At 45.4% G+C, this 24,287-nt stretch overlaps 1 protein-coding gene across 1 annotated transcript in view; it reads right to left on the bottom strand.

Annotated features, from left to right (window-relative positions):
- The window catches only part of WDR44 (WD repeat domain 44), a 63,121-nt gene extending 57,638 nt beyond the window's left edge, over nucleotides 1-5,483 (bottom strand). Inside the window, exon 1 of the mRNA XM_034780756.1 lies at nucleotides 5,332-5,483. Coding sequence (XP_034636647.1) covers nucleotides 5,332-5,408 — 77 coding nt within the window. The 5' untranslated portion in view covers nucleotides 5,409-5,483. The remainder of the gene's footprint in view (nucleotides 1-5,331) is intronic.
- Nucleotides 5,484-24,287: the final 18,804 nt, after the last annotated feature.

The following is a 24,287-nucleotide window of genomic DNA, read 5'->3' as shown; positions in this document are numbered from 1 at the left end:
AGCTTTTACCCCTCTAATTCCTTTCACTTTGAGCACTGGGGTCAAACTAAGAACAATGGTATTAATTTAAGAAAAAAAGAATGCTACTTAGGAAAACTTCTTAAGATCAGTCTCCTTAGCTATGATGGAAACCACATTGTTTGAGCCATTTCTACCGTAATTAGTCTGGAAAAAGCCCTGAGAATACACACACTGGGAAAATCTTATTCAGGACTCAGGGAAGGACGTAGGTGGCCCAATACATTTTTTCCACCTCTAAAGTCAGTCTTATTTTGCTGACATGTTCAGAAATGAAATAGTTAACCATGACATTTAAACCATCATTAAACTTCAGAGTCAATATTCAACTGATATAAGTGGTGTAGTCTACATATCTGAGCTACTGTTTGACATGTATGCTGTCTCAGCAAGACAGCATGAATCTGGTTCATTATCAGAACATATCCCTGTAACCATAAACAATTTTTTTTTAAAATAAATCCTGATTATACTGATGGATCTCCCCACAGAAGCACTGTAATACCATCCTAACTTTGAATGCACATGTATGAATGAACATGCAGTTAAATCAGACCAAGTCATGCTTCCCAAGGACAACTCCAGCCCCCTTCAAATGTATTTCCACTCTTGGCAGAAACAGAACACAAGGGAACTGCAAAAAGGTCTGTCCCAGCAATGATATGGGTGCTCATGAATATTTTGCAATGTCTAAATTGACTATTTTGGGGTGGGAGGTTAAGTCATTTTCCCCGACATGAGGATATTGCCCCTATATTCTGAATCCCACTCATATGCTATTAAAAACTAGAACATGAAAGTATACAGCCTCTCTCTCTTGCTGTATATAACATTTATGTAGGTCTGTTACACAGGTTTTTAAACAATTTTAAAATGTAAAAACCTAGTCATGTAAGCAAGATGTAAATAAAAGCATTCATAAATTGACTAAGTACATTAGGTCATATAAAGCAAGGTCAATATGTCAACTTGATATGACATGTTATTGATGACACGTGGAGTAACTATCTAATGTTCATGTGCTATTTGATAAGAAGGCTAAAAAACAAGAGATGCAGGCTACTGGAAAGGCAATAAAATCACAAAGTTCTGCACAGCTTTACAAGATGATTTAAATATAGCTGTCCCAGTGGGCAAGTCAGTGGCATTAAAACACTGCCATTTGTACAGACATAGGTGAAGTGTCTGCTTCCATTAAACTACTATTTTGTTAAGTTGTTAAATTCACGTTTTTGTTTAAGTCAGACTCAGCAGTGAGCATTTCATTTGTTGTTTACTTGTCCACTTATGTTGTTTACATCAAGCCCAACTATATGCTGTGTTTGACCTTTATAAGCACAGAAAGTTGTATTAGCAACAAAAATTTAAAAAATTCAGGTATGACGCATTAAAGCTGTTAAATACATACACACACACACACACCATGCTGAAGGATATACACATTTAGATCTGTAATGCACTGAAGAATATTTTTTGTGTAAGTGTGTTAAAGTGCTTTCCAAGGATCAAATGAACTAAGTCATGAAAAAGTTTTTAGCAAAAATTAGCAAGAAAAATAGTCTGAAATACCAGTCTTCAGAGGCTGTCCTAGGACTCGTGCTGAGCAGAGAACTCCAACAAAGCGTCAGAGGAACTACGCTTTGTGTGGTATGTTTGTACTGAGTAGCTCTGCTAATCACCTCTTCTGTGACCAAACTGCTATGATCAAGCAGAGCTAGTGTATGGATGTCCACCTGCACTGGGAACCACAACTCCCAGCTGCTGTTTAGACATACCCTGCATGGGAAGAGCCTCCAATCAGTTCTTACTCTCTCAGGGCATATTTCTTTTTGTGGGTCTCAACTCAAATACTGTTCCTCCCACATGCACAGAAACCTCCAAGAGCAACAGGGACAGCAGAACACAACCTAAAACAAAAAATGTTTATCCAACCTCAGAAGCATATGAATTGTATAGGTAGCAACAACAAAAATGCTACATGAGCCAGATGGAGTGGGTCCAATTTCAAAAGATGTTACAATTAATTCTAAATGATTTATGCCCAGAGAGAGTCAAACAATGGCAGGCATTTTGACTGCTGAATACAGTGGGACTATTTGAAAATACAGCTAGTTAAACTATACTTGGTTTTGCTAGTAATAATACTTAGCACTTTAAAGCTTAATTATTTAAAAGAGTCTTCACAATACTCCTGTGATGTGGGCAGGCAGTATAATTCCTAATTTTCAGACAGCGAAACAAAGGTCATGTGACTTGTCCAAGGCCAGCGGTTTCCATATCAGTAAGAGGATTAGAACCCAGTCCCATGTTCTATTTCTTAGGCTATGCCTCTTGTTTCCTGCTACTAAAGAAAAGCCATGTATTTGGAGTATTACACCACGTAAATTAGTTCCCGTTTTGTACTCCTGAGACCAAGTATTAATTACAAATGTTAATGACAGATCATAGAAATGGTGAGAAATCATATTTCTGCTTAATTTTACTGTTTTGCAGGCTCTATACCTAATGGCAGAGATGGAATTAGAGCTGGGTGGGAAACTGTTTTTACATCCCATGAAATTTTCCAAGAATTTATATTTCTGCACTGGGATGAACCCAAGATCTTTCAAAGTTTTTTGCAAAAAATTAGAGACAAGGACTTGAACCTGGATCTACCACACTCCATGAGAGTGCCCTAACTACCAGGCTATGGCCTATTTTGGACTATACATTGGTCAGTCTCTCTTGAATCCAATCTGGGCCAGAGAAACCTTCCCAAAACTGATAGGTTCCTGTAAAAAAAACTTTAGTTTTGACAAATCAGCATTTTCCAATGAAAACCCATTTTGTGAAAAAATTTCCAACCAGCTCTACATGGAAATCATACAGCAACTGGTTACTAAATTTAGCTGGGTCAGGTGCAAGATGGAGTAAGACCAGTAATTCTCTAGGGGCTTCCTGGAGGTGGCCACTAAATTATGCATCCAGCCTAGGCATGACCATGGTGAGTGACATTAGAAAAAAAAAAAAATCACATACCAGACCTAGTAACCCTAATATACATCTTTGTGAAACTAAGATAGCCCATGACAGAGTGCATGGTAAAAGCTGATAGTGCAGAATGCACTAGCTTTGACAAAAGTGCATGAGGGGTTCGGGGGTGCAGACAGTGTGGACTCAGTATCTATTGCTTTGCTCTGGACTCTGGCTGCTTGCTGATATAGAGATTGTTAAAACCAAAACCCTAACTCAAAGCATTAAAAATGGAATGGATCCCATATTTTACTGCTCTTTTAACAAGCTACATATGGTCTTCCACTGCAAGGTCAAAGGGTGTATGGCTTTTGGTTCAGACTATGCGCAAAACAGAATTGATCCAAATAATAACTATTTAAAATATACAGTTAAAAAGAAAGGCGTTTGTGACAGGTTATTATAATAAAAGCTTACTTATCTGCAGCAGGGGTAGTTGTGGCTTTAGCTAATCCACAATTTCCAGATGATCATTTTATGATTTTACATTGAAATAAAAACTCATTTATTTTGCCTTACTTCTATGGTTCACTGTGGTTCCTAGATTATATATAAAAGTAATGTCTACCACCACCTTCTACTGTATGTAATAAAAATATTTATGTCCTTATATAAAGGCAATGCATTACTTGGCCAGGGCACACAAACATGATTTTACAAAGACGATTCTCAATATACATGTAAAAATATGTAATGGATACTAAGAATAAGGTTAGAGTTTTTTGATTTCCCATTTGTCATCTGTGTGATATTTTTCTCCCCAACAGCAACTGTGCACTCAAGTGCAGCCAATTAAAGAGCTTTTTTATATTCAAGATAAAAATGAAAACTTTAAGCATTTTTGTTCTACCAAAACCTATAATTAGTTTTCAGTAATAGAGAATTGTTTCTGAAGCACAGCAAACATGAGACCGAAGTTTTTCAAATAGTATGCAGCTGTAGCAATTAACAAAAACCCACAATACAAACAAGCATAGGTTACAACTGTAGACAATCTGGCTTTACTAAACAGTAATGGTTTGAACTTTAACATTGATAATGGTACCCTCTCTAATTCAAGACAATAGGCATTGAACTAGCGTTAGCAAGAGTATATCCTATGAAATAAGTAACTAGATGATGTAGCACAAATATTCTAAAATGAAAGATGACATCATCTAAATTGCAGAGTCTTGTGTGGCTTGCTAGTTGTACAGGCATTCTTAAACTCCAAATTCAACATAAAAGAAAAGTAACATTAAAACATGATATTGAAGCAGGTCCACAAAACCTGTAGATTGCCTCAAGAACTCTATTTCCTAGGTATGCACTTTGTGTTTATAAACATGAAACTGTTTTCACTCTCTGCATCTCAGCTCATAAGGCCTTAAACTGAACACTATAAAGTTAAAAATTATGCATTTAAAAACTAGTACTCATATTACTAATTCTTACATGGTTATTAACACTTCCATGATCTTTATAAATATCTAATTTGCTTTTCACATACAGATTCTCTCTCAGTTTGGGCAATGAATACAAACCAATCAGTGCCATTTTCATGATCTCATGTATTGGCACCATGCTGCAAGGTCTGACTTGCAAAGACTGCAGGGATATTTTTTTTTTAAATAGCTAATTTCACCAATTTTTTTATCTTGTAGGAAGCCATTTCTATTGCATTTAAGTTTTTACTACTGCATACATGTGAATCACCAAAGCAAACATGAATAATCCTTCAAGGAGCAAAGGACCTTTTGACAGAAGAGTTTGGAAGCAGCCTCAATTAGGAAAATAAATTTTTAGAAGTTTGTAAAGTCAGATAATTCTCTAACACCCTAATGCCATCCAGCGGTAACCACCACATATTCCCCCAACCACCAGAGGAGATGTCCCACCCACTGACCAACAGGTTGAAGACGTGGGGCTGTTTCCTCCCTCACAGAAGAGGTTCCTAAAGCCGTAGGCACCTCACCCCAGTGGCTGCTGTCAGCGCAGGGTAGCTGGGGACTCCCTGCCATTAGCCATCAGAGGCCTCCTGCCCAGGGAAGGAGCCGGCCCTGCCCAGGCCGGGGCGGGCGAAGGGAAGCGCAGAGCATCTCTCCCTCCGGCGGCATGGCATGCCCGCCCCTCGGGGCGGAGGCGCGAGTTCGGGGAGCCCCAGGCGCACCCCACTTCGGAAGGGCCCAGGGGGCGGGGGGGGGGNGCCGGTATTCGCGGGGGGAGGGGCGGTACTCACGGCGCGGGGGGGTCTGGGGGCCGGTACTCGCGGGGGGAGGACACGGGGGGGCCGGTATTCGCGGGGGGAGGGGCGGTACTCACGGCGCGGGGGAGGCGCCCCCCAGGTGCACGTCCTCGGGCGCGTCGTAGAACTCCTCGGTGTCGCTGTCGGACGCCATGGGCGGGCCGCGGCCCCGGCAGGCAGCAGGCGAAGCGGCAGCGCGGGGCTGGCGGCGGCAGCGGGGGCCGCACAAGTCTCGCGAGCGGAGCGGAGCTGAGCGGCGGGGGCGGGGCCGCGGCGAGTCGGCCAATGGCGATGGGCGCCGCGACGTACCCTGCGCGGGGCGGGGCCGCTGGCGGGAGCGAGGGGCGGGGCGGGGCCGGGCTGCGCGGGGCGGGGCTCCCGGTCGGGGGCGGGGCTGCTGCTGATTGGTGTTGGCGCGGCGCCTGGAGCCCCTGCTCGGGCAGGGCTGTGCTAGGCGCTGTACAAACACACAGCAGAGAGCGGCTGCTGGGCAAGGGGCTCCAGGGCTGGTGCGTAGTTCTGTTGGGCTGGGAGGGGCAGGGCTCGGCTCTGCTGTATTGGGGGCTGTACACACACCTAGGGGGGAGAGAGGCCTGGCCCTAAAGCACCTTGCACCCTAAGGGATCGGGAATGAGAAGACTTTCAGAAGGGCAGGGGTTTCATTAACTTTGTCCCTGGGCTGACAGGGTGCGATAGATTGCCCCGTTATTATTGGCCTGTCACGCTGCTAGCGGCAGCCCTGCCTCAGCCAAATTCGCATGACTCAAGTTAAATACAAGGTCCCAAAAAAGGGAAATAAGCAGTTAAGTCAGTCAGCGCCCCACTCATCCCTTCCCCTTCTCAGCCCCCCACTGCCTCCCTTTCACCAACCACAGCCCGCACATCCCCCACCTCCATCCTGAACAAGCAGCCTGGAGCTAATGCACCAGTGCACACTGGCATGCAGATTGCAGTGATGTCATTTCTGTTTAAAAATTACTCTCAGATTGATTGTTCCCGGTGTAGATTATCCAGTCACATACAGACATCTGGCAGCTCCCACTTACAATTGGATGCTATCCCTCCCTGACTGGTGAACACCAATGCAAGAGGGTGTACAGAAATATGTGGAGGATGATGCAGGGAATCCCCACCCACCCTAAATTGATTATTAAAGCAGATGGCTCAATAACACATAAATGTGGTTGGTTGTGCAGGATGAGGGTGGGGCTAGGTGGGTGTCCCCGAGGGGTCTGTACTGGGACCAGTACAATTCAACATATTCATAAATGATCTGGAAAAAGAGGTAAACCGTGAGGTGGCAAAGTTGGCAGAAATACAAAATTACTCAAGCTTGTTAAGTCCAAAGCTGACTGCGAAGAGTTACAAAGGGATCTCACAAGGCTGGTGGCTGGGCAACAAAATGGCAGAAGAAATTCAATGTTGATAAAAAGTAATGCACATTGGAAAACATAATCCCTATACATACAAAATGATGGGGTCTAACTGAGCTGTTACCACTCTAAAAAAGAGATCTTGGAGTCACTATGGGTGGTTCTCTGAAAACATCTGCTCAATGTGCAGCAGCAATAAAAAAAAGCGAACAGAATGTTAGAAACCATTAGGAAAGGGATAGACAGAAAATATCATAATTCCACTACATCTCCACAGAAAAACCCATACCTTGAACACTGCATACAGTTCTGGTCCCCCCCCTCCCCCATTTCAAAAAAACATATAATAGAATTGGAAAAAGGGCAACACAAGCGATTAGGAATAGGAAACAGTTTCCATAAGAGGACAGATTAAAAAGGCTGGGACTGTTCAGTTTAGAAAAGAGATGACTAAGAGGGGCTACGGTAGAGGTCTAATAAAATTGTAAACAGGCAAGTGTGTTTTATCCCTTCACATAACACAAGAACCAGGGGTCATCTATTGAAATTAAAGGCAGCATGTATAAAACAAAACAAAAAAAGGGGAAGTACTTCGCACAATGCACAGTCAACCTGTGGAACTCCTTGCCAGGGGATGTTGTGAAGGACAAAAGTATAACTTGGTTCAAGAAAGAATTAGATAAATTAATGGAGGATAGGTCCATCAATGGCTATTAGCCAAGATGGTCAGGGATGCAACCCCATGCTCTGGATGTCCCTAAACCTCTGACCGCCAGATGCTGGGACTGGACGATAGATGTTGGAAGGGAGTCATAGTTGATCACAAGCTAAATATGAGTCACCACTATAACACTGTTGCAAAAAAATAAAAAAATAAACCATCATTCTGTGATGGATTAGCAGGAATGTTGTACGCAAGACACAAGAAGTAATTCTTCTGCTCTACTCTGTGCTATTAAGGCCTCAGCTGGAGTATTGTGTCCAATTCCGGGAACCACAGTTCAGGAAAGATGTGGAGAAAGTCCGGACAAGAGCAACAAAAATGATTAAAGATCTAGAAACCATGACCTATGAAGGAAGATTGAAAACACTGGGTTTGTTTAGTCTGGAGAAGAGAAGACTGAGGGGGGACATGATAACAGTTTTCAGGTACATCAAAGTTATTTCAAGGATGAGGGAGAAAAATTGTTCTCTTTAATTTCTGAGGACAGGACAAGAAGCAATGAGCTTAAATTGCAGCCAGGGTGGTTTAAGTTGGAGAGTTTTAAGAGCAGGTTAGACAAACACCTGTCAGGGATGTTCTGATAATACTTAGTCCTGCCATGAGTGCAGGGGACTGGACTAGACGACCTCTCTGGCTCCCTTCCAGTCCTAGGAGTCTATGATTCTAAAATAATGTTTTCTTTTGATTTTTGGAAATGTAAATGTTCTGGTTTAATATTTTTATTTTGGGGGATTCCCCCTTTCTCTTCCTTTTTTACTTTTTCTACTGGAAACGGGGGGAAATGGTAAGAATGTGTTGGAAAGTGGGGAAAACACTTCTATATTTTATTAGTTTTTCAAGTGTCAAAAATGGATTTCCCACATTTTCTTACTGTTTTTCCCTGGTTTCCAGTGGAAAAAGGAGGGGAGTGTAATAAAAAGAGAAGCGGGGGGGAATCCAAAAACAAACCACAGAAAACCAAAATGTTTTCGTTTCCGAAAGCCAAAAATGAAATGACACTTCAAGATGAAATAAAATGCAAAATTTCCGATAACAAAATCTGAAAATTTTCAGTTGAAAGAATTGTAAAAGGGATTTTTCCTGTTGAAAAACAATGTTTTTTTGTGACCAGCTTTAGCAATGAACATTTGAATCCAGCGAGAGACAAATTCTTTGATTCTTCATTTTATATTATACATATTTATATTCCTGCCTATGAGATTCATCTTACGTGGACATTTTCCATCCACCACCAAATAATCAATGGATAAGGCAACAATAGTTCACTGTAGGGAGCTAACTTCTTTCTGACACATTAAACATTCCTTTCATTTTGCACCTGCACAGTAATTTTGTAAGTACATGTTACTGAACCAAAGCAGAATTAATTTATCAGCACTTGCCAAGATGACATGCTGATCATAATTGTCTTGTTACCTTGTGCTTCCCCCGCAGCTATCTGTTAGGGCCACCTGTTTTCTTTTGTTGTGTTATACTTAGGTTGTAAGCTCTTTGGGCAACCTCGTTATGTGTCTGTACAGCACATAACACAATGGGGGTGGGAATCCAGGCACTACTGCAATACATTAATAATTAATTAATAATAAGGCAAATATTTCTGGCCAGGGCTGGAAGCTGAATGGTGGGTCTTTGTAACTTAGGCTAAACTTCTTAACTTTTAAATACTTGTAAGGATCCTCATTCTTGAGGAGTGGATAGTCTCCTCTACTTCAGAGTTTGCAAGTAGTGCATTTTAAGATGATGACAGTCCTTCATCTTTCCATACAGTACCTTAGCCCTCAATCCTGCAAAGACTTGTGCACATACTTAATTTGATGCACTGTGAATATTCCCATAGACTTCAGTGAGAAGTCGCCAGGGGCTTTCCCTACACAAGCGGCAGACCGGCTTTGAGAAGCACTGCTCTACATAGCATGTGGGTTTAGGCCAGTCTACACAGGAGGCTACATGGCATGCTCACAGCATACATCCAGAGGAAGGGTTGGGCCTTCAGCTCCAAAAACATACACCTCTAGCATTTGAGCCAAAAGACACACCTGCTAGGTTCCCATTCTCTCTGGACTTGCCAGTGACTACAGGGTGACATCACTCACCAAAAGGCAGTAATGGGTGAAGGGTAGAAGCCCACCAGATGACGATGGGTTGTGGGGGATGGGGGGAAGATGAGGAGGGAGGGCACCGGGCACATCCTTATGCAGTTTTTGTACTTCTTCTAATAAATAGGTAAGGTGGGACCTGGCTGGAACCCAGCACTTTTATGTAGGAAACAATAGGGCAAATATCCCATGCAGTAAATTATTGACTAATGATTCAGTGTTTAATACATAGCTCGTATTCCTATTCTGGCAGTCAGCATGACACATAGATTCCGTTAAAGACAATAGAGTGGTCTCTAAATTATTAAAGCTAATGATGTAATCTTAATTGGAAAGACAGACCTCTACAGAAGTTGAAAAAACATGAAGAGCTTCTTGAATTTAGTACTTTGCCAATAGCTGACAGAAATTGTGAAGCTGAGTATATTGTTGCCCAGAGGAAATGATATCGAAAACATTATCATCTTAAAGATCACCAAGAGCTCAAGTCTGGATTTTACTCAAGTATAACTCCATTTACTCCTGCTTTGTACAAGCTTAAGATCAGAATCAGGCCCAATTTCCTATATGTAGTGATCTTTGCCCTCACATTCTGAAAACTCTCATCCTGTGCATATCTGAGAAGATTCACAGAGTTAGACACTATAGGAGGTCAGTAGGATTATTACCACAGCACTAACAATCAGCAATCTAAATTTCCTTTATCAGTTTGGACACGTATAAGGTTGCATATTACAAAGGATTTTTTAGAGAAGTCATTAAGCATCAGCAAATCTATTTGTTGAGTGGGAGAGGCTAGAAAGGAAGGCGTGCACAAGATTTGGCAGCCACAATGCTATGTTTCTGCCAAGTTCATGGGAGCAAAACAGAAGAGTGTCTTCTATGGTTTTAATCTCACTCATATTTCTTCAGGGTGCGGTCAGGTGTTTTCAGTTTGTTTTAAAAGGTGAATATTGTTAACTTTCCTGTTCCCAGTCCACCAGAACAGCACAGTTTGGGTGTAGCAGGAAGGGCCGTCTCTAGGGCGGTGCGGGGGCCTGGGGCGGAAGTGACAAATCCATCACTTCCAGGACGGACCCATCACTTCCAGGACCAACCACGCCAGTCAATCTCACCAACCCCCCAAAGTGCAGGGCCCGGAGCATTCGCCCCGATTTACCGTACCGTAGGGATGGCTCTGGTAGCAGGAATACAGTTTACAGTTCGTGACTAGTATTACACATTATTCTGCCTTTTCCCCCCCAATCCAAGCAAATCTTTGCAGATAAAACTTCCGATTGGCATTGCACACAGCTGTGCTGAATGCTTTGGCAGCAGGTAAGGAGAATAATGATATCTGTAACTGAGAATTAGATTGTCTGGCTGAGGCTGGATTAACTACAATGCAGCCCCAATCTGGCATGAGGCTATGACCCCAGCTATACTGGTCTACCCCAGCAACCCAGGCTGCAGCAAATGGCCACATGGCCCTGCTGCGAACGGCACATTTCATATTCACTGAATATTCATAGACGGCGAGGGAGTGGCACTCACCTAAGCCAGAGGTGAATTTGGCCTGAAAGAAGCAGAACACCTGTGTGCTCAAAGCAACTGTCACTGCAGAAAAAAATGAACAGGCCAAGGTTAATAATAGGGTTAAAGTGTCCTTGGTAATGCCAGTAATCTTAAAAATGTTCCAGATCAGTCAGCTCTCCTGTGGCTGTGTGAAAGGGGAGCTGCACACCAAAGGTAGAGAAATGAGTTCCCTGTAGTAAGTGCTGAGTGCACAAGACTTGACTAAATTTACGGCCCTGGCATTCCTGTCCAGGCAGTAAGAGTTCCCCGCTGAGGTGGTTATGACATTTTGGTCTAAGGAAATCAAACAATCTGTCAATACTGCCTTTCTGTGGACGTGCCTGAAATGTATCCAAGGAATGCCCCAGGGGTACGGCTCGCCTATCTGGATGGGCTGTACACCTGCCACATGTGAGGAGAGAACTGGCAGAAGCCTTTTAATGAAACATTTATTTTTTTCTGGCTATTAAAAAAAAGTGAAACACTGGTTCTGGTTCTTCCCTACAATCTGGCTGCTTCACATCACTCCGGCTTAACAGGTTACCTGCCCGCAGTGGGACAGAAGCAGAGTAGTGGCTCTACGGCCTGCCCACTCCCGCCCAAGCTCAAGGAGTGTGGCCAGGTAAAAAGATGAATGAGTGGAGTGCTGTTGTGTTCTGGTGATCCCTGGATGTCCTGGGTGTAATCTAGAGCAGCCCTGAGGCTACTCCAAGTTGTGCAATGGGCCAAACCTGTCACTAGTCAGCCCCCGGGCCACAAAATTAATATAAAACCGCCTTTGTCCCTGGAATGAGCACAGCTCAGCGGGACACAGGAAATCTGGGCCATGGTTTCTGCACCCTCAGGACCAAATTAAGCTCAGGCATTAGCAGGTGCAATTACCATTAGCATTAATAGGTGTTGCAGCAGCTCGCCCCAGAGCTGTATTTGCCTTCCTGGTGTCACCAACCAAGAACCGCCACAATTGACAGGCAGTCACAACCAACAACAGCTCATGATTGTTGGTGTCTCCCCTTGGGTTTCCTTCCTCTCCCCCTGGTTATTGCTGTGCGGCCTCCTCTACCTCCCATAAGCCACACCCCTGTACACTGAACTTCATTCCTCACTTCATTTCTAGAATGTGCCATCTTGGTTCAGTCCATGTCGTTCCTATATGGGGTGAGGGTCAACTGCCAATGTTTGGTAAAGAAAGAGCGCCTTGGAAATGGTAACCTATAATTTCACTGGGTTTTCCATGGAAAGCGGAGTCTTTGTAGGGTCATTGATATACCGGTCTTGGAGTAGATCTCTGGCTTCCTGGTTAAATGATGATGGCCCAGAATGTGCTCGGTGCTTTACAAACGTATCAAAAATCTCTAGTCAGGTCCCTACCCAAAGAGCTTATAATGGCCAGAGACAACACGCAGACACAGGGGTGGGCAAAGGGCGGGACTTCCTTTCTTTAAATAGCCAAGAGAGGTTGCTGTCTGAAGCACTGTGAGAAGAGGACCAAAGAGAGGTGGTGCTGCCTATAGGACGAGGAGGATATTCCAGGTGTATGAGGCACCATGGAGAAAGGGACAGAGGTACCGCTGTCTGTCTAAACAGCCCCCAGCGCAGTAGCTGCTCAGCCACTCACAATCGTTAACCGATCTGCACAAACCCCTGGGAGGGAGGAAAGTGCTAATATCCTCGTGGTACCATGGGGAGCTACGGCTCAGTGTAGATTAAGCAACTTGCCCAAGGTCACAAAGGAAGTCGATGGCCAAGAATTGAATACAGGTCTCCTGAGTCCCAGTCCAGTGCTGGCTGGTGGGTTTCCTCTCTCCCCCTGCAATGGGAGCAGGGGAGGAACCCACCAAATCCTGGGAATCATGGGGACCTGCTAGACCCTGGAGTACCCTGGGCCTCTTCACTGGCTGTCAAGGCTCCTGTCCCTTATCTAGCTATTAAGGCCCTCAGGTTGTGGTTGCCACTGGAATTCTCTTTGTAGAGGTGTGTGTGTGTGTGTGTGTGTGTGTGCTCACGCACACGTGCAGAGGAGGAATTGTGTCACAGAGTGACCAGAGTTGGGGGAGGGATTCTATCCCTGTGTGTGTTGATACCTGAATGCACGTCTGCTTTACTCTGCTTTTTACTAACATGGAAAATCTGAATAGAGGAATTGATTCTAATCTTTTCCTGCATAAGTCACGGGAATTGTAGATAAACACTTTGAAGTATGAGAGCCTGGCGCAACACAGGAACGCTGCTCTCTGCCAGCTTGGGCATTACATAGGACACTGGGAAACAGAATGCCTTCTGGGGTAATGGAACAGATGCTTCAAGAACAGGAACAAATGGGCTGATCTCAGCAACGCGGTCAGTCACGGATGTCTACTGAAAGTTTTAAGGCAATAAAAAGGTTGATGTAGAAATGGGCTTTCTTGGCATGCTGAGGATTATCATAAAACACTGACATAGCCAATTAACACAGCACTTTACTGACCACCCAGCGCAGTCCAGGCCTCAGACACTTGACAATCTACATAAGACATGACCCACCAACAGAAGGTGAAACGTCAGACAGCCGTGCAGGAGAGGCCCAGGGCAAGAGAAGAAGGGAGAAAGAGTTCCTGAAAAGGTGGGTTTTAAGGAGGAATTTTTGCAGGATAAAGTGGGTGCTTTGAGGCTAAGGGGGGGACAGAATGATGGATGGCCCAGAGCTGAGAGCTGGTGAAGGGTGAAGCAAGAAGAGCCACTTGGCAAGGGTGTAGAGCATGGCAGGGGGTGTGGAGGAAACAAGAGCACAAATGTACGTGGCCCGACAGGCAAGGACAAGGAGCTGCAGTTTTCACGTGGGAAGCCAACACAGCCATTCCAGGGGACGAGGTCACATGACCGGGCACAGCCCCCGGTAAGGGGGCACAAAGGTGGCTTAGGCTGTCCCGATTCTGGGCTGCTCCAGAGCCTGGGGTGCTGGGGCTGTTCTAATGGGCAGCAGCCGTTCTCACGCTGCCTATGGGCTGCACCACAGCCTGGAGCAGCGCACATGCTCCACGGTGCTCCACACTGTGCATGCATCCCCTCCTCCCACAGGGCCAGGGCTACCGAGGGAGCCGCGTCGGGCCACTCAGTTGCCCGGCCCTACCCCTGTGCTGCGGGAATGCTCTCCCAGTTGCTTATGGCTGCTTTACTGCCCATCCTCCTCCAGGGCAGTGCACAAGGGCTGGAGCGAAGACAGGTTTCTTCGCCGTTTCAGTCACATACTGCAGTAGTAGCCTGGAGCACCTTATTCTTTAGCTGCCCGTTAAAAATGAAGATGATCTGATGGAATAGGGGTGAAGCTACACACCACTGGATGGTGTAATCCATTCACTGTCTTCTAGGAAATGTCACAGCCACCCACGAGCTCCCATCTACCCCAGCCAGTATATATATAAAAACAACCAATGAAAACCTGTAACACCAACCATCAAAACCAAAAAGCTGCAAACAACAAAAGTAGCCCAAGCAGAGTTTTTACCCCCAAAAGGGAGGGGAACCAGAGACTCCACTAAGGCCCCTGGGGACTTTGCTATGGCTACTCGTTGCACATGGAAGGCACTCAGACACTAGCGTGATGGGTGGTAGCATAAACCCTAAAATAGAGTTCTGGGGCTGGTTTTGGACCTCACGCTTAGCTGGAAAAGGTGCACGATAGGCAGCACGCCACAGCGCAGGGCATGCCCCTGTCCCTTCATGGACACCGAGTATCAAAACACTGCAAAATGCTATCCCTGCCATCTCCCGGATTAGAACCGCAGTCGAATCAGAAAGCTGTTGGGAACTCTATGCTTAATCTGTCCAGCTCTTCCAGATGGTACCAGTGTCCTCTTAAAGCCATGTTTGCTCTTTGCCCCACCAGTACCAGAGCAACCCTTAGCCTCCGCGGTACTGTGCCTGGAGGTGGGAGCTTCTGAGCAGGGCCGGCTCTAGGCACCAGCGTTCCAAGCATGTGCTTGGGGTGGCCCTTTTCAAGGGGTGGCACTCCGTTTTTTTGCTTCAGCGGTGGTGCTCCGCTTGGGGCAACAAAAATCTGGAGCCAGCCCTGCTTCTGAGGCCCTTGACCTGCTCAGAGAGCAAGGTCTTTTCAAAGTGGATGCCTAAGAGAGGGGTTAGTGTTCCTCTTCTTGGGAGCCTTTCTGGGGGAGTGCTGAGCTGAGGTTGAAGAGGCATTAGATACCCCTGAAGACTAATGTACAGGGCGGTTCTCCTCACCTGGCTCTGAAGCAGATCGAAGGGAGGGGCCCATCATTAACAATTGCAGCTTGATTTCCTGGCTCTTTCTTGTCCTGGATTTGAGGGCTAAACAGACGTTACACTTCTGTGGGACTTGTGACTTTCCTAAACAGTGAGCGCACGTAGAGTGTCCATCACTGAGCAGGACAGCCTTGCGGTACGTGAGGCAGCGTTTAAAACCCAGGGAACAGGACATGCCTCTCCCAGCGAGGAAGGGCTCTGGCGAGGGAGGAAATAAAAGTCAACCAACTAATAACATGAAGCTCAGCTAAGCTCAGCAAAAGCAAAGTAGCCAAGGCACACTCAATGCAGACAGGCTAGGCTCCATCTCAGGCCAACGCAGTTGAGAAGGAACTGGGGGCGGTTCACCTGCACAGCTCTGTATAGCCACATGCTTGAGGAAGCCCTGAACTTTGTGGCTCTGGTCCCACTAAAAGAAACAGTAGGGTCTGAAGTGGCTCAGCAGAGTCTGGGTCAAATGGCTGAGGTTTCCCTAGGCTAATTAGAATCATAGAACCCTAGAATCTCAGAGTTGGAAGGGACCTCAGGAGGTCATCTAGTCCAGCCCCCTGCTCAAAGCAGGACCAACCCCAACTAAATCATCCCAGCCAGGGCTTTGTCAAGCCTGACCTTAAAAACCTCTAAGGAAGGAGATTCCACCACCTCCCTAGGTAACCCATTCTAGTGCTTCACCACACTCCTAGTGAAAAAGTTTTTCCTAATATCCAACCTAAACCTCCCCCACTGCAACTTGAGACCATTGCTCCTTGTTCTGTCATCTGGTACCTCTGAGAACAGTCTAGATCCAGCCTCTTTGGAACCCCCTTTCAGGTAGTTGAAAGCAGCTATCAAATTCCCCCTCAATCTTTTCTTCTGCAGACTAAATAATCCCAGTTCCCTCAGCCTCTCCTCATAAGTCATGTGCTCCAGCCCCTAATCATTTTTGTTGCGCTCCGCTGGACTCTTATCAATTTTTCCACATCCTTCTTGTAGTGTGGGGCCCAAAACTGGACACAGTACTCCAGATGAGGCCTCACCAATGTCAAATAGAGGGGAATGATCACGTCCCTCCATCTGCTGGCAATGCTCCTACTTATACAGCCCAAAATGCCGTTAGCCTTCTTGGCAACAAGAGCACACTGTCGACTCATATCTAGCTTCTCGTCCACTGTAACCCCTAGGTCCTTTTCTGCAGAACTGCTGCCTAGCCATTCGGTCCCTAGTCTGTAGCAGTGCATGGGATTCTTCTGTCCTAAGTGCAGAACCAAACTCCTTTGTCGTGAGGGAAATATGTTTGTTTCTTTTGGCAAGGAACTGCACTAAGCATTCGAATAGCATCTAATGCCCATACTGATGTGAGGCTCCAAATTGCACTGCTACTCGCTTGCTGCTAGATAGAAAAACAAACAGCTGAGAGAACTCTCAGTGGAGCTACCCATCTGCCTCTTCAGCTGTCCTCCCAAAACTCAGAGTGCAGAAGTACTTATGTTTAAAGAGTTTCCCTGCTACTTTATCATCTTAGCCTTACAAATAAAAACATTTTAATTACACAGATTTGATGTAAAGACTTGTTCGTTATCCGTTATTACTGGCGTGCTGCCAACTTTTGCATGTGCAGATGAGATATATCTCAATCTTTGTGAATGCAAATATTCTGTTGTCAGAAGTGCCATTTTTTATTTTTGTCTGGAACAGTCCAGGCGTGTGTGTGTGTGTGTGTGTGTGTGACTATATAATGATTATCATTTTGTTTTCTGTGTCCTACCTCTTTAAATATCTAGGAGTCAGCTGCCATTTTATGAAGCAGAGTTGATACATCATTCTACAGCAGCACCACACAGTGTGGTCTCTCTTGGAAACTGCTTTTGTTGTTCCTTGTCTGTTTTCATGAAGCTAAAATAGAAGTTCTTCACACTAAGAAGTAAATGAGGTCACTGTTTATGCATGGAAAATTTGTGATACAGACAACTTTCTTTTAATCAGTGTTGGCAGGTTTACAAAGTTATAAAATAATCCAAAATTAAGAAATTCAAAGAAATTTTTATAAAATAAAGGAAATATTTTCTAACACATTTTTTGTAAAACAATCTCAGGCTTGAGAAAGAATATTAAAGATTAATAAAATAATTTAAGCAATTGATTTTGTCCGCATTATCCCCACTAGACCCGCACTCAAACCAAAATGGCTGTGTTCAAAAAATTCTCATGAAAGTCAATTGAACACTATGATTGACACCACAAAGTATTTTGAAATTATTGTAACTTTATATGTTATAATACTATAATGATCAGCATTAAGAAAATGTCCCAGTTCCCAATTGTCACAAAAGTGTTCAAGGACGTTGTAGATGTTTGTCTGGGAATTGCCTTCTCCAAAAGGTAGGAGGAGAAGGGGAACCAGGCTTTCTTGGGTTGGAAGTTTAGACAAAGAGCTTTCACTGAGGTTTTGTGCACCACCGATGGTCCAATATCACTTCATATTTCAGACTCCTTCTTCTTCTTCAAAACAACTGGACAGATGACTAAATCTTCTGGAGAAGATGATTTCAGTGCAGCATTTTACTTGGAGAAAAATATAGCTGTTCCTGTGATGGAGAGAGATCTGCTAGGCCAGCAAGAATGAGAGGACTTCATCACGCCACTTTGCTTCAGAGGACACAATGTTTGGGCTGTGTGCAGAGCCATTAAGAACACAAGAACGGCCATACTGGGTGAGATCAAAGGTCCATCTAGGCCAGTATCCTGTCTTCCGACAGTGGCCAATGCCAGGTGCCCCAGAGGGAATGAACAGAACAGGTAATCATCAAGTGATCCATCCCCTGTCGCCCATTCCCAGCTTCTGGCAAACAGAGATTAGGGACACCGTCCCTGCCCCTCCTGGCTAATAGCTATCGATGACCCTATCCTCCATGAACTTATCTAGTTCTATTTTGAACCCTGTTATAGTCTTGGCCTTCATAACATCCTCTGGTGAGGAGTTCCACAGGTTGACTGTGCATTGTATAAAAACATACTTCCTTTTGTTTGTTTTAAACCTGATGCCTATTAATTTCATTTGGTGGACGCTAGTTCTCGTGTTATGAGAAGGAATAAATAACACTTCCTTATTTACTTTCTCCACACCAGTCATTATTTTATAGACCTTTATCATATCTCCCCTTAGCCATCTCTTTTCCAAGCTGAAAAGTCCCAGTTTTATTAATCTCTCCTCATATAGAAGCCATTCCATACCCCTATTCATTTTTACTGCCCTTTCTGAACCTTTTCCAATTCCAATATATCTTTTTTGAGATGGGATGACCACATCTGCACGCAGTATTCAAGATGTGGGTGTACCATGGATTTATATAGAGGCAATATGATATTTTCTGTCTTATTATCTATCCCTTTCTTAATGATTCCCAACATTCTGTTCGCTATTTTGACTGCCACTGCACATTGAGCGGATGTTTTCAGAGAACTCTCCACAATGACTCCAAGATCTCTTTCTTGAGTGATAACAGCTAATTTAGACCCCATTGTCATGTGACAAGCATCCACTCTCTAGTCTTTCAACTCTTTCTTCTAAACACACCTTTCACAAAGCCTATCACTGAAACCACCACCCTAAGCAGCTCCGTTCTTCATCGGTATGACCCTCACAAGCCGCTGCACTGGTGTGTAACGAATGCACCTCCAGGTCATGCAGAGCACCATGACTCTCTGTTGTATGTTGTCTTGGACAGTAAGCTTCGTAGGAGTGTGTGTGTGAGGGAGTTCATGGCCGTCCCCCCCGTCAGTCTCAGAGGGAGACCACACCCCCTCGCTACAGTGTGGTATATGAACCTATATAGAGCAGATTAGCTTCATTTTCAAGGTGACATCAAGAGCAAAAAATAAAGTAAGTAGCTATAATTAACTACTTGTTTATACAGCTTGGTCACTGAGCTATGTGACAGTCTGATGTAGAGCTGCTGCACTCCGGATAAATAATGAAAGAGTGGCTGGAGCAGGGGGACGGGATCCAGGGTCACCCCCCTCCCAGGCGGGGGCAGCTAACCACTGGGCTACAGAGTCATTCTCTCTGGCCCAGTGACCACTCCACTGTGGGCGAATGGTTAAACAGTCAGTGAGCCGGAGAAAGAGAGTGAAGTACGCTCTGAAGAAATGTGTGGGCAGAACACTGCTCTGGATGTCACACATTCTAATGCTAAGGCACAATAGGATGGGTTAATTCTGAATGTGCAGATTTTCCTGGGTTTAAATCAGATCTTGATAGTTACTCCTATACCATGCATCCGCCTACTGGTTTAATTTTAGCCATGTACAGCTAAATGTTCACTCAATGCTGTATTATTAACTAATTTAAATGTCACAGTCCTAGATGAAGCACTCCACACTGGAATTAAATTAAGGGTTTCTGCTTTCGTCAAGGTCTAGGAAAGCACAGTTTGCATGTTCTACAGTAGCAGAAAAGCCGGAATTACAGCCTGGGTATTCCGTCTGCGTGCATGACTGACACGAGAGACAGCAACAGTCCAAACTTGTAAAGGCTGAAGCCAAGAAACAATGGAAAGGCTGTAAGTGATTTTAGACCTAGCTTTGGAGGTAAGAGAAGGAATAGTTCCCAATGTTGCGCTGGGATCTGCTAGTGTGGACTCCCGTTCCTGTGCAGAGTACCACTGGGCCTCTGCCTGGGCATAGGGGTTCATGCTAGTGTGAGGCACGTCCCTCTTGGTACGTGATGCCCAGAGGAGCTGACACTGCTACAGCTCCCAGCTGGAAGACCCCCCTGGGAGTCCTTGACAAATCTGGCCCTTGGTGTTTTAGTAGCTCACATTCTGGGTCAGGGAGCTGCCAGGTTCAGGCCCCAGGTGTGACTGAGACGATCGTCACAACTCCGGCAGATGGCACGGCAGGATCAGGGGTTCAGTAAACATTCATTTAGCACAGACGAGGGATCCAAGCCAACCCCCTGGACTGCAACGATCCGAAGTCCTTTTCACGCAGGGAGAGGAGAAGCACTACGGTGGCTGTGTGGGAGGAAAGCTAGAGCTGCGGGTAAATACACCCGTGCCCCGCAACGCTGGCGCTGCCCTGGTGGAAAAACACCAGTGGGAGAAGAGAAGGAAAAGACGAGTGTCACTAAGGTTGTGTCTGTCCTGCCACTAGAAGGAGGCCCCCTGCCGTTGCCATCAGGCTCATCTAGCCACTTGGGGGAAAGACCCTCTTAAGAGGGAATGTGTCATCCTCTGGGGATGAGCGCATGGCTGGTGTGTGCGATGGACTGCTCTCACAATAGCTATTGGGAGGCGGCATGGCCCAGGGGACAGCGCGGTATCCTGGCCACAGGAGTCTAAGTTCTCCCCTTGACTCTGCCCCTGACCTGTGTGAACTTGGACCCAGTCTGTCTTGTCTGCTTAGCCTGGGAGCTCTTCGGGGCAGAGACTGCGTTTGTCCAGGACAATGAGGCTCCACCCTTGTTTGGCATTATGCAGTAATACAAATAATAGGAAAATGGAACTGGATAGAAAATGAAGCCACTCCGCGTGCCTGACGGGAGGTGAGAAGATCCACCTGCTGTCAGAAGGGAAATGTTTAGCTGTATTACCACGAGAGGTCTGCCTAGGGACGTGGCCTGTTAACAGCTCTTTTCTACAGTTTGATACAATGTAAGAGCCAACCAGGACGTTTTCAGTTCTCAAATTGCCTTTGCTTTTTTTCTTATCCTCCTAGCCACATTCAGGACATAATGAAATTCCCCTTCCTTTCTTCAGCTAATACTTAAAAAAGACAACAAACAACACTAGGAACTTTTCCAAGTGGATATCATGTGCACGCACATACACAAGCTTGCTACAAAAATGCTTGAATAGACCTTCACTCCTGAATATCTCATTTCCCCCCCCCAAAACCCCTTTGGCAGATTCTGTAGCCCTTCACTTGTTCTGCAGATTATTCCTTTTAACTAGAGCTAGTCAGAGAAGGGTAAGTATTGGCTATGGAAAAAAATTCAAAAGAAACTCCCCCCCCCTAAAATATACATAGACATTTTCCATTTTTTCAATTAAAAATATTTTATGGATTTCAAAAAAGTTTTAGGCTTTTTCAATGAAAAACCAGAAGATTTAGAAAGTAAAAGTTTTCTGAAAAACTTTTGCTTTGAAAAAAGACCATTTCGGTTGCCAAACGTTTTTAAAAGATTTTGACCAGCTCTCCTTTAAACAGATTTTGTTTTCTCTGCACTCTTCTAGGCCAGGTCTGCCAGGAAGTTGCAATAGAGTTCCTAATAACAATTATAGGGGTCCCATCCACTTTTCACTGGGGTAGACCCCACCCCCTTCCCCCCCGAGGTCCCACCCCCTGGCCAGGGCCGCGGGGAGCTAGGGGGTAGGGACACAGGCAGGGGCCTGCTTTCGGCCCTACCCCACCCTGGGCGGGATCCCTGGCTCCGCTCTGGCTTCTGGCTTGGCTGGGTGCAGGGCCTCAGGGGGGGAGAGGCTGGGCAGGGGTGGGGCCTCAGGGGGGCCCCCGGCCCCCCCACTTTTGTGAAGGCTCCAATGCCCTTCAAGGCCTGTCTTGGGCAGCGCTGCTGTCATGCTGTGTGATCATCTAACAGCAGGTCAGGATCCAACAGCACCCCAGGCTATGACAGATGCACACCCCCTGCAAAAGGGGCAGAAAGAATTCTTGCCGGAGCCCCCAGTTGCTGCCCCAACCTGCCGCCGTAGGAGCTAGGCTGCATGGGACTGTATTTGAGTTCCCCAACTGCAGCTAGTTTGACAAGTGAAGCAGCCATAGACAAGCAGGAGTCGATTGAGTTACACCAGAATCCATGCACGGGGATTCCAGCCCGGAAAGGGTGACGTGCTCAGACCTGCGTCTCCAGTGAACCGGCTCTCCTTGTTTAGCCTCGGTCCTACCAAAACGATATGTAAACGGTGGGCCTTATCCAGCTGCAGTCACATGAACGGGGGCTGGATCAGGACCTAGAGACCAGAAAAATGCATCCTCCTCTGGGGGGAAAAGTGCCGTTTGTTTACCAGCAATCAGAAACACCAGCAGTGGAGATTGGAAATGGAGAAGACCACACCCTGCTAACATCTCCAAATGTAAATGATCAGGGCTGCAATGTGACGAGGGCCCCAGGACAAACATTCCCCACTGGTGACTAGAGACACAGAATTATTACTGGTTTCAGAGTAGCAGCCGTGTTAGTCTGTATCCGCAAAAAGAACAGGAGTCCTTGTGGCACCTTAGAGACTAACACATTTATTAGAGCAGAAGCTTTTGTGGGCTACAGCCCACTTCTTCAGATGTATATAAGTGGGCTGTAGCCCACGAAAGCTTATGCGCTAATAAATGTGTTAGTCTCTAAGGTGCCACAAGTCCTCCTGTTCTGTTTGAGAATTATTACTGACCACAGGTCGGCAGGCCCTCAGGCTTACATCTCAACTGAAAGTCCGGACAAAGGGCAGCAGAGTATCTCTGCAAGCAAGGGTCTAACCTAGCCTGCTGCCAAGGACCACAGAGCCTCTCTCCTTCCCAGGAGAGTGCCCCTCCACAACCCCACAATAACCTGCAAAGTAGCTGGTTCCCAGGTGCCACGCCGGCCTGAGGGCACTGGCTACTTTCCAAAGGGGAAGAGCTACAAACACAGCTGCAAGGAAGGAAGGGGGTCAGTTTCTGAGAGGGAAGCTGCTCCAGTTTGCATGTGGATATAAGGGATCCATGGAAAACTATTCAGAGTTTGCTTTTCAATACAGCACCAGAGGGTGGAGCTCTGGCCTCATGCTTATAATCACACACGGGTTTAAAAAAGGAAACTTAGTGACAGCAAGAAAAACTATGAAGGGTACCAGCGTTTTCTTGGGTTATGTTAGCAATGTTGGACAGAAAAGCAAACTCTAACTGTGAAGTACTGGTTTTTCCAACACCATGCAGACCTTATGATCTATAACAGTGCAAGACAGTGACCTGAAGGAGATTTCCTAGAGCAGCACTGTATTTAAAAGCCTACATTTAAACTGTGAATCCTAGGACACAAGAGAAAAATAATCTGAAAACCAAGGTTGAGTCTTAAAAAATACATCAGTCATGGAAAAAGCATAGTAGATGCCCATTAACGTGTTTTTTTTTAGAAGACATCCCTGTGAACTAAACCTAGACATGGTGGTGGTGTGATTGCTATGGAAAGTTGCTAGTGAATTTTCAGAAATAGCAATGGAATATTGTTTGCAAAGGTACGGTGTCATCTCCTGCACAAATGGCAAACTAATGACTGTGCTGTGATTGCTGCTCTTAGAGATGAGATTGGAGGAGCAGGATGACTGACAGCACATACATGCATCCCCCTTTTAAAGCATTCAGGTGCAATACTGGGTCGGCCCCTGCACTTACTCAAACAAAAGTCCCACTGAAGACCAGGCAAATCTTTTCCGAGGAAGGACAGCAGAACTGGGCCCATTGTAAATATCTCATGAAGGCTCTGGTACCTTTCAGCACAGGGATAGCCAATGACACACCTATGGCGCGTCACTTAGTGCCTGATCCTGCAGCCCTTACACGCACCAGTGATTCTATGAAGTCGATAGTGTGATTTGCCTGTGTAAGCACTACTTGTCTGAGTGAGGGATTGAAATATTGGGCCCCTGTTCTTTACCCAAAGCAGATTGGGGCAGCATTGTCACCTCATTTCAGTCAGATGTGAGGAACCATTGTGAAAGGAAAAAACAATATGTAGCTTCTTCCATGAACTGCAGACTAAGAGAAGTGATTTGAAGTCCAAGAAAGTTGTCTTGACTTTGCCTACTGACATGAGTAGAATGTGTCCTGCACTTTGTGCCTGAAGACCTGTTTGCATGTTCATCATTGCCTTGTGATATCCAACAGGAACCTTGATTGCCTCTTAATAAATGGGACCCCAGGGGAGTTTCTCCTGCTCAGTTTCTATGATTAGGCTCTTGGGACCAATTGCAATAATAGAGCTGATGGTTTAGCAATAAAATGAGCTCAGGTTTGCCCCTGACAACCTGAAGTTTTGAGTTATGGTTTATTTATTTTTTTAA

The sequence above is a fragment of the Trachemys scripta genome, chromosome 9 (genome assembly GCF_013100865.1).
Source record: "Trachemys scripta elegans isolate TJP31775 chromosome 9, CAS_Tse_1.0, whole genome shotgun sequence".
NCBI classification, from domain to species: Eukaryota; Metazoa; Chordata; order Testudines; family Emydidae; genus Trachemys; species Trachemys scripta.
The sequence above is the reverse complement of the archived record's forward strand: the minus strand, read 5'-3'. Positions and strand labels throughout refer to the sequence as shown.